General features: G+C 33.7%; 1 protein-coding gene across 3 annotated transcripts in view; it reads left to right on the top strand.

The window, feature by feature from the left end:
* Nucleotides 1-2,687: 2,687 nt before the first annotated feature.
* Nucleotides 2,688-14,665, top strand: part of LOC132562498 (AKT-interacting protein-like) — a 29,334-nt gene continuing 17,356 nt past the window's right edge. For all 3 annotated transcript variants that reach the window (XM_060227241.1, XM_060227240.1, XM_060227242.1), the window contains exons 1-2: nt 2,688-2,764; nt 12,834-12,975. In XM_060227241.1, the coding sequence (XP_060083224.1) occupies nt 12,958-12,975 (18 nt within the window). In that variant the 5' untranslated portion in view covers nt 2,688-2,764; nt 12,834-12,957. The remainder of the gene's footprint in view (nt 2,765-12,833; nt 12,976-14,665) is intronic.

Raw genomic sequence — 14,665 nt, 5'->3', positions numbered from 1 at the left:
TCATGTCATTATGTAGGGACAATGGTCGAGTCATGTCATTGTGTTGGGACCACAGTCTTGTCATGACATTGTGTTGGGACCACAGTCTTGTCATGTCATTGTGTTGGGACCACAGTCTTGTCATGTCATTGTGTTGGGACCACAGTCTTGTTATGACATTGTGTTGGGACCACAGTCTTGTCATGTGATTGTGTTGGGACCACAGTCTTGTCATATCATTGTGTTGGGACCATATTGTGGTCGTGTTACTAGGTTGGGACCATAATCTAGACATGCCATTGTGTCAGGATCATAGAGTAGTGATGTCAATTGGTTGGGACAATAGACTAGCCAAGTTACTAGATTGGGAACCCAGCAATGCAAGCAACCAATTGATTACAACTGTACTCATACCATTTGGTTCCGTCCACACCATATCATTACGTTGGAGTCACATTCCAGCCATGTAAAAATTAGTTCAGCTGAGAATAAATTTAGGTAATTTAATTACAGTCTGACCATGTCATAGAGAATAGGGCACAAGAAAGACCTGTCAATCGCTTTTGACCAGTCATACTAAGGGAATGTATTGGTGATTGTAGCCTTGCTGTGGTCACAATCTATTGGTATGACCTTACAGTCGTCCCAACTTGATTAAGCCTATGGGGGGTTTATGTAGTCCTAATGATCTCATATGAAATTTTCTTCCTGGTATAATGTGAGATTGTGTGTATTTGATGCTCGTAAGTATTACTGCCGGTATCTTGCTTGTTGACCTTGTTCTCATTTTGGGAATGTGGCATTACTTGGATTGACCAAGATTTACAAGGTGACATACCGGTATTTTCTTTGTTTCTATTGTTGTTGTTGTTGATGAGACCTGACTAAGGTCCCAGCTAAATGGCTTGACAAAATCATTTTCGTGCCATGCCTGTGGTCCTATTCAAACTTCGATTGCATTGGGTAACTATGGTCCAAACATAATGACTTTAATTTAAACCAATTAATATGGCTGGACTGTGGTTCGATCCCAATGGCATGGCTTTGTTCATTGATCCATAGTCTCTCCAGATTGCTGTGGTCGATTTACAACCAGGCCATGCTATTGGGTTGTGGTAACTAAAAACACACGCATGAATAAAGATTAAGAATTATGTTACATTATAGTGGCAATTCATATAGCTGTTTTGTCCTTCTAGGACTCGTCAGTGATGGCTAAGACCTAAATTTGAAACTAAAGAGACGAAAATTTGAAACCTAGGAGGAAACTCCACATGTATCTCTGTGTAATTCTTAATTTGTGTGAAAGCTGCAAATCTCATCTGATTTTTGTACAATCTTAGAGGGATTCCCAAAGGAAACATAATATGTATCAAATGTGTTATTCTTTCTGTTTTTCATGATTATAGGCAAAATATCTTATGTCCATCTACCTTTATTCTGGAGTAAATCAAATACACTTCCTATGTGCTGTAACATACATCCATATAGCCAGTACTGTGATAGGACCTTTCCAGCAAGAACTATCCACATATGAAATCATATCATATATATGCTGATATGACAAAATAATACAGTTTGCTTTTAATTCCTAAAGGATTTTGATAATTACTCCACCAAATAATAAAATTCGTCACATAGACTATTTTTGTGTAAAAACGGTTTTACCGTGCAGAGACTATGCAAGGATATGTTACATAGATAGGAGTAATATCGAAACAAAATTCAGCAAAACATGCATATTGTAATAGTTATTGTATTAACATAAAAGTTATCACAGTGAGTTCTGGTACATTGCACAACTCAAAAACGATATAGCTTAATGAAATTACAAAATGAAACTATGATCACAGAACTAATTCATTTAGAAATTGATTTTTGATAAAAAAAAAAAAACAAAAAAAACAGGAAATATCTTATTTTGGTAGTGAAAATAATGCTGAGTAAGAAAAATGAAAATAAATGAAACTAGTGTTATGGCACATAAAGAGAGGTACAATAGCAAAAACACATCCTAGTAAAAAGTGGTATTACTGATGGTCAAAGAACAGGTGGCTGAGTCAGTCCTTACCGACCAAATTGCTTGACCAGACTAAGCAGCATAAAAAACCAACTATAAGTATATCAGCTAAAAGAGATCAGTCACTTGCAGTGGCGTAGCAAAACATTTTTAGGAGTGTATGCTTTCAAGAAAGGATCAACTAAGTATATATCTCAATGGAATTCGAGTGTATGTTTAAGCATACAAGCATACATTATTGCTACGCCTCTGACTTGATCTTTGCGCAGATAGAGCAAGTACAAATGAAACCATCCCATTTGTGGATCAACCGTTGTAATTCGTTTGGGAGGCCGTTTGGAATGATTTCTTGCACTACCTTGAAGATTTTACACATTGAATGCTGACTGTATAGTCTCTCCTAAAATCATAAGCAGATTTTCTTAATTTCAATAAATCCTGTAGGTATTCAGGAGACAGCTTGTGGAGTATTTTTTTTAAGTACATTACTACTGATTTTATGTAAATGATTTTAAAGAATAGTAATTTAAGTTGTGATCAAAAATATTATTTACCCTTTCAACGAAAAAATAAAGATTTTCAAGTAAAACTTTACCACAAACTAAATACCTGGGTTTTTTTTGTTGGAATTGAATGTATCCGGATAATAATGTAAGGCCGTTTTGTTTATTATTTGTAATACCGGAAGTCAAGTCGAAAATCTGAAATCGGGCTGAACTTGTGAGACTCGCAGGTGTTCACTATTTTAGGAAGACTTAAGCGAAGGTAAGAATTTAAGGATAACATAACTTATAGATTTAATGTATTATTGGTCTTAAACCTCTAGTGTATTTAAACTGTCGTTGGAAGCCCGTCTTCATACTAAAAACATATCACATAGATGTGTACCGTTTCGTCACGATCACCTTCCAGTTAGGCCTACACAAATTCGAATTATTAAGACGAATTCATATCAGATCACTTAAAATAAAAAAAACGTCAAAAATAATTAGGACTTTTTTCATACGTTGATGAAGTTGACACCGTTTAAACAGTAAGCAAACTTGTTTTCGGAACATTTTTTTTGGTTGAAACTTCTGTTATAATCTTGCTCAAAAAGTTGATTGTACTTGGATCATTATTTTAATGTATACAACTTGGACGAATAATTGACTTTGATGAACAAACATATACATCAACGATCGCGAGCTCATTATGTATTCAGGTGTTAAAGGAGCGGGTCGGTGTGGGTTTCACGTACAGCCTCTGTCAAGTGCACTTAGCTTACAGCATATGCTTCTTTGGCTTAGTTGGTAGAGCTAGTCGATTTTCACACCAAAGCCCTTGGTTCGATTCCTGCTTAGAGCACTCAACAGGAATTTGTATTTGTTATTACATACCTCTGTGATCATAAAGCCTAAATGCTTCAATGCAGATTCAGAAGAATATTTGAAGACTCAAGCACTCAGCATCACATACACATTGATCATGATCTTTAAATGAGGAATGGATTTCTATACAAGTGTGCACATGGTAATATAATGCAGTTATGAAACATTTAACTCATTTAGTCTGCAGATTAAATAGCTTCTGAAGCTGAAGGCAATTAAAGTGACGTCTTCTAAGACCAGATTATTGAATCGCCTTGTCTTGAAGTTTATTTTGAAATACAGTATAAATGCACTGCTAATTTGAAAATTTCTTTAAAAACATTTCTAATCAGTGCAGATTTCTAATGAAATTGTAATTTACTAAAGAACACTTTAACACCTTAAGTTCAGAACAATTCAGCATTGAGTTCCATGTACATGTCTAAATACTTGTTTAATAGTACATTGTGCATGTAGGTTGTTGTCAATTGAAGTTGACAAGACTTATCAGTATTGTTCCACAGTTCACAGGGTATTTGATAGTGTTAAGTAATACTTGTTCCATCTTATCTAAGTATTGTCCATAAGCAAATGACATGAACAAGACATTTTATTGAGAAATTGAATCCAGTCTCTTTGAAATGGAAATCTGTATTGAACTGTACATTGTGATATGTTAGATAAGAACTGTACATGTATCACTACAGATAGAAACTCATGAGATTTTGAAGGTTATCAAATACTGGCGATAAATTCCAATACCTGGGGGTTGGAAATAATATTGTTGATGAATGAAATTTCCCACAGATTTAGTTTTTCTTGAAATTTGGTAATCAAATTGATTAGTTCAATCAGTACTGAAATTAGGGCAAACATTCATTTAGATATGATAATAATGCATATTATGACAATGGCAGTAAATACTCTATGGTTTATTGTATAGAAATAGTAAATAGATTTTAAAACATTTAGTAAAATTGGTAACAATATGATTTAATGAGTTAATTTATTTTTTTTTTATTTTGAAAATAATATTAATTATACTTTATTCTGAAGTTAAAGTTTTGGATATGTACATGGTGCAGACAAAGTTTGTATGGACAGTCTTACTCATTGACTGTCTAGCTTTTACACCGATCTTATTTAAATGTAAACCAGAGTAAAAGCTGTAATCTGCTCTATAGTATAAAGTTCAGATATTTTGTAGCAAAATTGATAAGACCTGGAACAGATGGCTGGAATTTAGATTTAATAGATAAATTTACATGAGGGCCCAGTATCTGTGGAACGTTATAATGTACAGTGATACATCAGAAACTACCACTCATATATGACTGCAATTCAGTTTAAATTTTAAACATGGTAAATATTAAGATAATGTGTCCAAATTTTACATTACCCTGGTAGATTAACTGTATAATGAAAAACAAATGATTTAGATTTACTGTGATTTCCATAATTATTGAGGAAATATTATTTTCTTTGATCGTTTTACACCAAAGCTGTCCATTTTGTTTACATATTTTTGTATGTACTTGAATTTTTTAAGACTCAAAAAGATTCAGAAATTGGAAAATGTACTTTCAATGAGTGTATACTGATATTACAAGACATGTGCTGTTTGAAGCTTTTGCAGATTAAGAACAAACCAATTAATTTATATGAAATTGACAATTTCTTTCCACTATTACGGTTTAAACACTGATCAACGCATAGGTTTCTTATTTCTCTTTTTATAGGGACAAAGTTCTGATGTTCATCTCAAAACTGATGAAAAAAAGTCGTTAAAACTTAAGAATAATTTTGGCTAACATAAGCTTTTTCTACGCTAGTGAGTTAAGACAACTATCTAGCCACATTCTTCAGCAATAGTCCCAGAGAGCCAAAAAATTACTTCCAATTGACTTAAAGTAATGGCTTAATGCAGGTCAATGGTATTTTACTAGCATTTCTAATGAAGAGCTAATAGATGTGACTGAGCTTATTACCAAATATGGTGAAAGGCTACACTGGTATTTAGATAGTTTGTGTGTGTCACTTTGGTGATGGTCAGGTCACATGGGTACAAGCATAGGTAACTGTCCAGACATGAGATACAGGTTCCTGTTGGTGTGTGGTCATTACCAGGATGTCAAAGCAGGAATGTGATGGAGATGTGTATCATTATGGGTAGAGTTTATCCAGCATATATATACAATAGACTTAGATGGGTTGACAGAAATTCTCAACCTCAGAAGATTCAGAGCTTTTCGAAGGATAATGTTATAACATTAAAAATAATTCTTCTGAATATAACAGTACTTACATGTGATCTTAAATGTACTAGTCATGAGCTTTGTTTATCAGATAATTAAGATTTATCCAAAATACAGTACACATCTGAGGTATTTTCTTCTAATTACCATGATCTGGACTTAGGTGAGATCAAAAGACTACCGCTAAATCAAGAGTAAATATTTATGTTTGACCAGAAAACTTCAAGTGCTTCAGATTTTACCAATTTTGAGTATGTTGGGTGAAAATTGACACTGGTACACACATGTATGTTATATTGATCCTAGAACTTGCATGTAGACACTTACCGTGATATTTTTGGCCATGTTTTTACAGATATGGTTTCCCCTGATAAAAAGTGTGTTATTTTCACAAAATTAAGCAGGAAATATGTCACAACTTTCCAGTTTTGTAGGAAATATTGCTATATATTTTCCCAATTTATACAGGGACAGCTGGAGCTATCAAAATTAGGTGAAAAATCACTGGCACAGAGGTCAAATGTGTGTGCTGTGCATACCATGTGATGAAAAGATGCTTTGAAATTTAAGTTGTGTACATGGTACATGTCTACCAAGGTATCCCCAGGACCTACCTGTTTGTAAACAGGTGCTGGATGTATATATACTTGCTGGTTGATTGACCAATGATTTTCTTGGTGATAAAATAGCCATCCGACATGGATGACCTAGGGCTGTATACGTATGGACTGAACAGAATGTCACATGGACAATAGGGCACTGAGTGACCAGGACTTAACACAGGTTTTCACTATAATGTTGACAGTGTTTGAGACAAACCGATGCTTATGATAATGTGTATGGAAACTACTGACTGATCAATTACCACACACACTATACAACATGTGCGACCTGTATTTTGAAAGTTGACAATTACCAGATATGATTAATGTATGTGGAGGAAATATTCTGTATGGTGTTTCACTAATGTGTACTGACACTGACTGAATATTGTATTTGACAAAAAATGAGGCTTACCTACTTAATTAGAGGTAAGATATACAATTTACTCTATTTTGATCATGTAGTAAGCCCTAATTGGTCATTATACCTCTGCAAACTCAAAAGTAGGAAGACACAGAGCTGGAATTGGCATTTGCTTGTAATGTTGATATTTGTTTTGTTCGTTTTACCTCTCTAGAATCTCTTTATCCCCCCCCCCCCCAAAAAAAAAAAACCAAAAACAACAGCCAGAAGGGCCATTTTTTAGGCAGGACTCCACATAATAGCTGTTGGCTGTCTTATCGAACATGCCTTCCAAAATAGACACAACCATTACAGCTCAAGACAGTCGAATTTTCAGCTAACTTGGTATCATCAAACCATGATCCCTAGCAATAAAACAGGATGGGCTTATTATCAGACATGGGCTTATTAGTGGTCTTTCATATGATGTTTGAGGTATATATTATAAACGTAAGGCACGAGAGAAAAAATATGCAACATCACTGTTTTTTTATATTGGAATGTTCAAATTCGGAAAAATTTTAAATGGATATGCAACAAAAAACGATATGATGTAAAAAATGAGAGCAAACAATATTTTTAATACATTTATATCTTTGATTCATGAATAAAGTTCAATGTATTCAATGTTTAGTATCATTAAATGACCATTTGTCAATGAATACATGCTTTTACAACATTTACAATTTTGAACCGAGCCACCCTGAAAATGCGTAATTGTGAGACGATGCTCTGAGGTGTAATAATATACTTGAAATTGAGTCTCTCTGTCTATGTAGGTCATGTTTATTTAGAACACTGATCATTCACCACAAAAAGGTGTGTTATTGTAAAAAATATAAAGACACTGGTCTCTTCTTTAGACAGGAAACAGAGCATGACTAGTGCATTTTTCCTTACCTAAATCAGTGATGATTACCTTGCTAGTATGTTATGTATACAGATGATAAATACATTGACATCATTCAGTTATAACATCTCAGCAATGTGTGTAACTAATTATCAATCACACAAATAATGTCATGGTAATTATACCCCTGTAAATGAAGCTTTCAGGATTTGGGTGCTAATATTGGAATAAAGATGTCTGTCTTTAGGCAGATGTAAGAAGTTTGTTGTTTGTCTGGAGTCAAGTGGTATCAGCCATTATACATCAGTTAACTCCCCCATTATTTAACTTGAAGCTATAGTGTATTTTGAAATACACACATATCAGGAGAAAGAGAAAATCAAGCAAAACTCTTTAACAATATAGAAAGTATAGAGAATAAATACTAGCAACTTAATGAAATGATTAAAGATGTTTAAAAATATCGAAATTTTACCCTGGAAAAATACCCCCATATATATTTATTGTCATAAATATACTATAAAAATTACTATTGTCTGTGTAGGGAAAAAGATCCTGTGCTTAGTGTGATCTGTGTGTTATTTGATAAAATAATTCATCACATATATTACTGTTACAGTGAAATTAAATATGACTAACCACATATCACCAAAATCTAGGAACTGAAAGTTATACTCTAGGGTTACATACAGAGAAAGGCCCTGAAATAATATAAACACTGGTTTATATCTCTGTGTGCATCATGTAGATATAAACCTGTAAACATTTGTACTTATATTTATTATCTTTGTCTAGTCTATATATACCTACCAAAAGACAATGGCATTTTTATTACAAGTGAATATAGTAGACTATTGTTACACAATATTGACACATTTACAATCATCCTCAGACAATATTAATGGATGTAGTATGGTTCAGGGTATTAAGAACTGCACATGTTGTGCATTATTTTACATATGTCAGAGATATATCTATTGTCGGTTAAAGCTACAGTTGCACAGCTAGTTCTTTTAACATTGTATTTTGAATTGTGCAGTCTTATGAATATACATATCTTAAACGATTGCTGCCTTGTATTTGTCCTACAGGCTATGTAGTGATCAATGAATACCAAGTATCCAGAATTTTAATCAAATTGTTCAGACTTTGACTTCCCTTTTGAAAGTAGTAAGTAAAATAACTAGTTCTGGAGAAGTAATTTCATAACTTGTGTCTGGGTTGTGGTAGATTTCATTTGAGAATTGAAGACTGAAAACAGACAGTACATAAGGTAATTGTGTTACTTCAGTGTGAGGAAACCTTTCTTATTCTCTATAGATCTCTGACGAATCAATCCTGGGTTAGTTGCATTTATTTTTATTGATTATGTCATTTTCTTACCAGGTATTGTGGATAGTTTCAAAAATGTAGAAATGTTTGTATCAAGTGAAATCTTTCTGTATGATATATTTACACAGTAGTTAAATACCTAAATTACCTTTCATTTGTTGTAGGTTTGCATGAATTATAGATAATTGCTTTCTCTCTGTATTTGAAATCTTAGTACACAGCTTACGTCAATAATTATCTGACACCTGAAGAAGGGAAAGGTGAAAAAAGAGCAGAGGTATTCACAGGCATGGAAATAGCTCTAAATACTTAAGAATTGGCTATTATGAACAACTTTTAATTGAATGATAACACAGTTCAAATGATATATATGATTTAGGTCTGGGCTCCTTTTTAGTTGTGTTTATGTGTCGTATAGCTACGAGGGCTATAGATTTAAGTGTAGACAAGCGATTATCAGTGGTCATTGTAAGAAGTGGTTGAGGTGTATTATCTATAAATAAGTTAGACCCACAACCACAGGTGAAAATTATATCTACTTATGTATTGTACATTACATTTACACCTGGTTAGGTTTAGTGATTTTCTTCCATAGAAGGAAATCAATGTTTTTCTAGATACAAAACTACGTACAATAAGGAAAACCACCCCTCACTGTGTCACCTTAAATACATGTTTTTCTAGATACAAAACTACGTACAATAAGGAAAACCACCCCTCACTGTGTCACCTTAAATACATGTTTTTGTTGCACTGCATGTTCCCATTAAACGCTAGAAAAGTTTTAAAAGTGTTTATAAATACGTACAGGATTTAAGGTTTTCATACATTCTTTCCTCTTCTACAGATATTGTGATAGTTTTTGTGATTTTATGTTATGGTGGCCAAGTTTACATGTGGATTTAGATTAAATGGGTGAATGTACAAAGAAAAGAATTTAAATAGGAGTGATGTGTGATTGATTCATCAGGAATTTGTCGTTTAAAGTCCTGTATACAGGTAATACTACTTGATCAATGAGACAAGATCGTGATTCCTGCATCAACACCTGTCAGAGGTACAAACTAACACTAATTGACAGGGGCGGATTTGTCTATCTAGACTTAATATGTAACCTGTTGAACACCAAATGAACTCTCTTCAGTACATAAGTGAATCAACTACTTACATCCTCAGAAAACTGCAGCACTTGGACTTTTAAGTGTGAATGTACAGTGTATACTAGGAACTTGGACTCTACATAAAAACTTTTACTTGAGAATGTACAGTGTATATGTATAAGACCATATTTTCAGTAACATGGGCTACTAGACATATCTATGACTGTGTAGATGTTTATACGATACAATTTATGTAAGGAAGAGGATTTTAATATTGTACATTGAACATCATTCACTGATATTGAGTAAGTATTAAATCTGTTTTAACATTTTGATATATTCTGAACAGTTCACTCTTTTTGGCTTCATAATCCTATCTAAGACTGTCATATATACACTGTTCATACTTCATTTTGGAATACTACATATCTAGTCATTTTTTAGGTCACCAAAGTCGCTGATTAAGATGTGATCAGTTTACACCATCCATTAGGCATCTCAAGGAAGTCGTCATATTTTCACTCAAATTATGATAGAAAATTATATGATATATTGTAGACCCTTAGTACTCCTTTGGATCTGATAATTAATCTAATGTGCCATAAATGGTTGATCACATTTTACAACACCTCAACAAAAACATTTCTGTTAACTTAAGTTAATGTGCAATATTAGATAAAATAGTCTGGCCAAGATTTAAAAAAAATTGTGCTCCGAAGAAAGAAGGGGTAAACTTCCAAGGTCAAAAGGATTTGTTTTTCATCAGGGTTTGACATTACTTGGTACTATGAAATTCATCAGTGTAATTTATTTAGCAAGTAAAGCTGATGAATTGTGTTATACACATCCACATAGAATACTTTTCAGTAGAATTTTGAGTAATCTCTTCACCTAGCTGACCTTGAGTAAAAGTTAGGCACGTACAAAAATTGTAATATATTGGCTTTACTGGGCTTATTTTAGGCAATTTAGGTCTTTGATGCTTGAGTATTTTATCTCTAAATGTGGAAGTTTTATGTAACAGGTTAATATGTTCAGGTTTATTACTTTTCTACCCATATATAGTTTTATTGTGAAAAACCTGTTTTGGGAAGTTGTCACCTTGTCTAGCTGCCAGAATTATGATCTTATTCATGTACATATTATTTATCAGGTGGTAGCTAGCATTGAACTGATTTATGTAATGACTATCAGCTGAAAATTTGAGGTGTTTGGTTTGATCCCTAATTGATCCCTAATTGGGATGGTTTGTGGTTATCAAGAAACATGAGATCACAAATTGTCCTTATGGTTATGTCCTTGGACAATACACTTAACCCAGTTGTTCTGGATGGCATTTGATAGGCCGCACACAGATATTCAGTATGGTATTCACTTAGTACTATAAGGAGATTCCCACTGAAAATGACCTAGCTAATCATGGACATCAACCCAGCAAACAGAAAAGCAAGCAGGAAAAATATTGATAAGAAAAATAAACTTTTTTTTGTGTTACATGTTTATCAAGTTTAGATATTATGAACTGACAGATATACTGTCAGATATCTGTACCACAACCACAAGAATCATACAGATTTATTACTATTCATTAATATAATTTACAATTTTATATTCACCAACAAACAAAACAATTAAATACATCCTAATACCTTTTAAATACTAATCTTTCATTTGTAATATGAAATATTCCAATGTCAGACATAGTAACAGCTGAAAAAAATGTATATTACTAGTACATATCTTTGACAAATGCGCGTCTGTATAGAAAAATATCTAATAAAACTGCATCATTGTCAACACTTGTTGAATTTACCAATTTATGTATAATCTCCTGGCATAGACCTTGGTGACATATTAACTGCTACATGGAGTATATTAAAGTACATATACAAAGTATAGATTATTGGAGTGTAGTGATATTGGAATAAGCACAATGTAAATAGCATCAGAAGGAGGGTAAGGGGTGGAAGACACTTTGAACCTGTTGATAATATATATGGTAATAGGAACTTATATTGCTGGCCGTAGTATAATTTTGATCAATGATGATGTCAGTATGTTGTCAACTGTCTGGTCCCTTCACTTTTTATTCGACAGTAAACCCATATCTGGTAAAAAAATCAAGTCAAGCCTTAATTTATATATATATATATATACATACATGTATTTCAGTACTTAGAAATACCAACATATTTTTTTTTTGTAGTTAAGCTATTTTCAAAGTTTGAATAAAATTGCCACCAAAATACTGTGAAATGTATATTTAACAGAAAAGTCCATGACAAATATTTATGCCATTTCTGCTTCATGCTTTTGTTAAAATTTCAAAAAATTAAACTGTGAAACTTTTGCAGTTCAGATAGTGATCATTTTCAATTTTAAGACTGTGCTATAACCATCAACATTCTAAGGTGGTTGCTTTGGTAACACTGGCTTTTCACTTAGACATACAGGGTTTGATTCCCTGAGTAGACATGATAAGGTATTGGTGTCACCCGCTTGACCAGGTCAGTTTTCTCAGAGTACTCTAGTTTCTTGACACAGTAAGACCCTTCCAGGATTCCAATTCACCAACAAGAGTGACTAATATAAACCGACAGCATGTTTTGCAATTGTTGTAAATTAGAAAGATTTTAAATTTATATATTTATACTATCTGCAGTGTAACCAGCATGCTGGATCTTTTGATTACTTCAGTCCACACACTGACCACTATTGACTCGGATCAAACACTGCTGACATTACACACATTGCTTTAATATCTTTATTGCCACTCCAGATGATTACAGTACTGAAATACACACAAGTTAATTATAGATTATACAGACACATTGACTACAATACCTAGTCTCCAATTATAATGAAATATCCAGTTACTGGTATCTATACCAACCGTTACATACAACTCATGACTTTGCATTGAAAAATGGTTTTATTTTACAGCTGACCAGGTGAGAGGATGTAGTGGCCAGAGCTTGAATGTCTGACCAGTCCAACTGGTGAAACTATGTAGAACTATTGAGGGATACAGGTCTCTCCACATGACTATCGCACCTTTCTTGCTGTTATGTCACAAAGTTCTCAGGTAAGTCACATGATTATATCACATGTTTTCATGTTTTTTCTGATCATAATAAATACCATTCCATCTTATTGACATTTATATAAAAAGATAAACAACACAGTAATTTCCAAGGATTTGATAGGAATAAAATGGTATAAGGAGTTTCCGAGTCTGACAAGATTCACTCTGTTATTACTGGCAGGATTCATAAGAGGTCCATCCTAGATACTCCTGTGGTTACGATCACTTTTGCTCCCTACACCTCTGGAACATGTCATGGCAAAATTGAAGGTTCCATGCACAACACCTAGTGGAGGAGACATGAAAGACTTGTTTGATCTTTTGATGTACATGAAATGAATCTCAAGGTCCTATAACAGTTTATTGTAATGGCTTTGAAGTTGGGTGTCACTCCTTTGTAATTTTCAAAAGGAGGTATAAGCCTGTGATTGGTCAGTTTTTTCTCTTGGAACAAATCAAATTACTGCGCATATGCCTGCATATTTGCATAACCCCTGGAGTATTGAGGGTACAGAGAGCAAAAGTGATTGTAACCCCTGGAGTATTGAGGGTACAGAGAGCGAAAGTGATTGTTACCCCAGGAGTATTGAGGGTACAGAGAGGGGAAGTGATCGTAACCCCTCGAGTATCGAGGGTACAGAGAGGGGAAGTGATTGTAACCCCTGGAGTATTGAGGGTACAGAGAGGGGAAGTGATCATAACCATTGAATATTGAGGGTACAGAGAGGGGAAGTGATTGTAACCCCTGGAGTATTGAGGGTACAGAGAGCGAAAGTGATCGTAACCCCTCGAGTATCGAGGGTACAGAGAGGGGAAGTGATTGTAACCCCTGGAGTATCGTGGGTACAGAGAGAGAAAGTGATAGTAACCCCTGGAGTATTGAGGTGCACATGTCATGCATATACATGTAGTTACCTCTCACCATCATGTAGCAAAATACTTAAGCATGTTCACAAAGCAGGAATTAAGATATGTATGCAGATATGAATGAATTAGGGGTACAGAGGTGGAAGCCTCTTGGTCAGGATTCAAAGGCTAATGTTTTTTTTCATTTTGTCATAATATGGACTTAGCTGCCCACAGGCTTAAGGCAGCTAGACACCTTCTGTCCATCACTTTTATATTTTTTTTCCATAAAAGTTTTTTTAATTCACTGCCATAATGTTAGATTTAAAAATATGCTAAGTCCATTGTAGATACTTAACTTATGTTTGAAAAATATAACATGGAGTAGAACTTGAGGTTCTATTTTAAGTGCAGTAAAACAATTACACACAGGATGTTTAACTTTTGTTTAAGAGGTTTGGGTAACTTTGCATGAAATGCAATCACTTTCAATTAGTATTTAGTAAAATTATGTTCAATTTAATATTTCCACACATCTCATGACTGTAACATAAAAATAGGACTCTAGGTCACTTTACCACTTGTAATTGATGTGACAGACAAATCAGCTTTATTTTAATATTAAAAGAAGATTTCTTGAAAGCTTGATGTAGTTAGCTATATATAAACCTTATTCCCTGAAATCCTGTTTACATATCAACTTGTATATATACCTGTAAAGCACCATTTGTTGTCATAGAAACCAGTTTCCTTTGATTAATAAGGTTTTCACACTTGGGGATTTGCCTTGTAACAAGTGTCATCAGGTGGTTTGTGTGGTATTTTTCTGTATAGTGTAATTTTA

The sequence above is a fragment of the Ylistrum balloti genome, unplaced genomic scaffold (genome assembly GCF_031769215.1).
Source record: "Ylistrum balloti isolate Yb309-2 unplaced genomic scaffold, AGI_CSIRO_Ybal_v1 Utg371438, whole genome shotgun sequence".
Taxonomy (NCBI): Eukaryota; Metazoa; Mollusca; class Bivalvia; order Pectinida; family Pectinidae; genus Ylistrum; species Ylistrum balloti.
The sequence above is the reverse complement of the archived record's forward strand: the minus strand, read 5'-3'. Positions and strand labels throughout refer to the sequence as shown.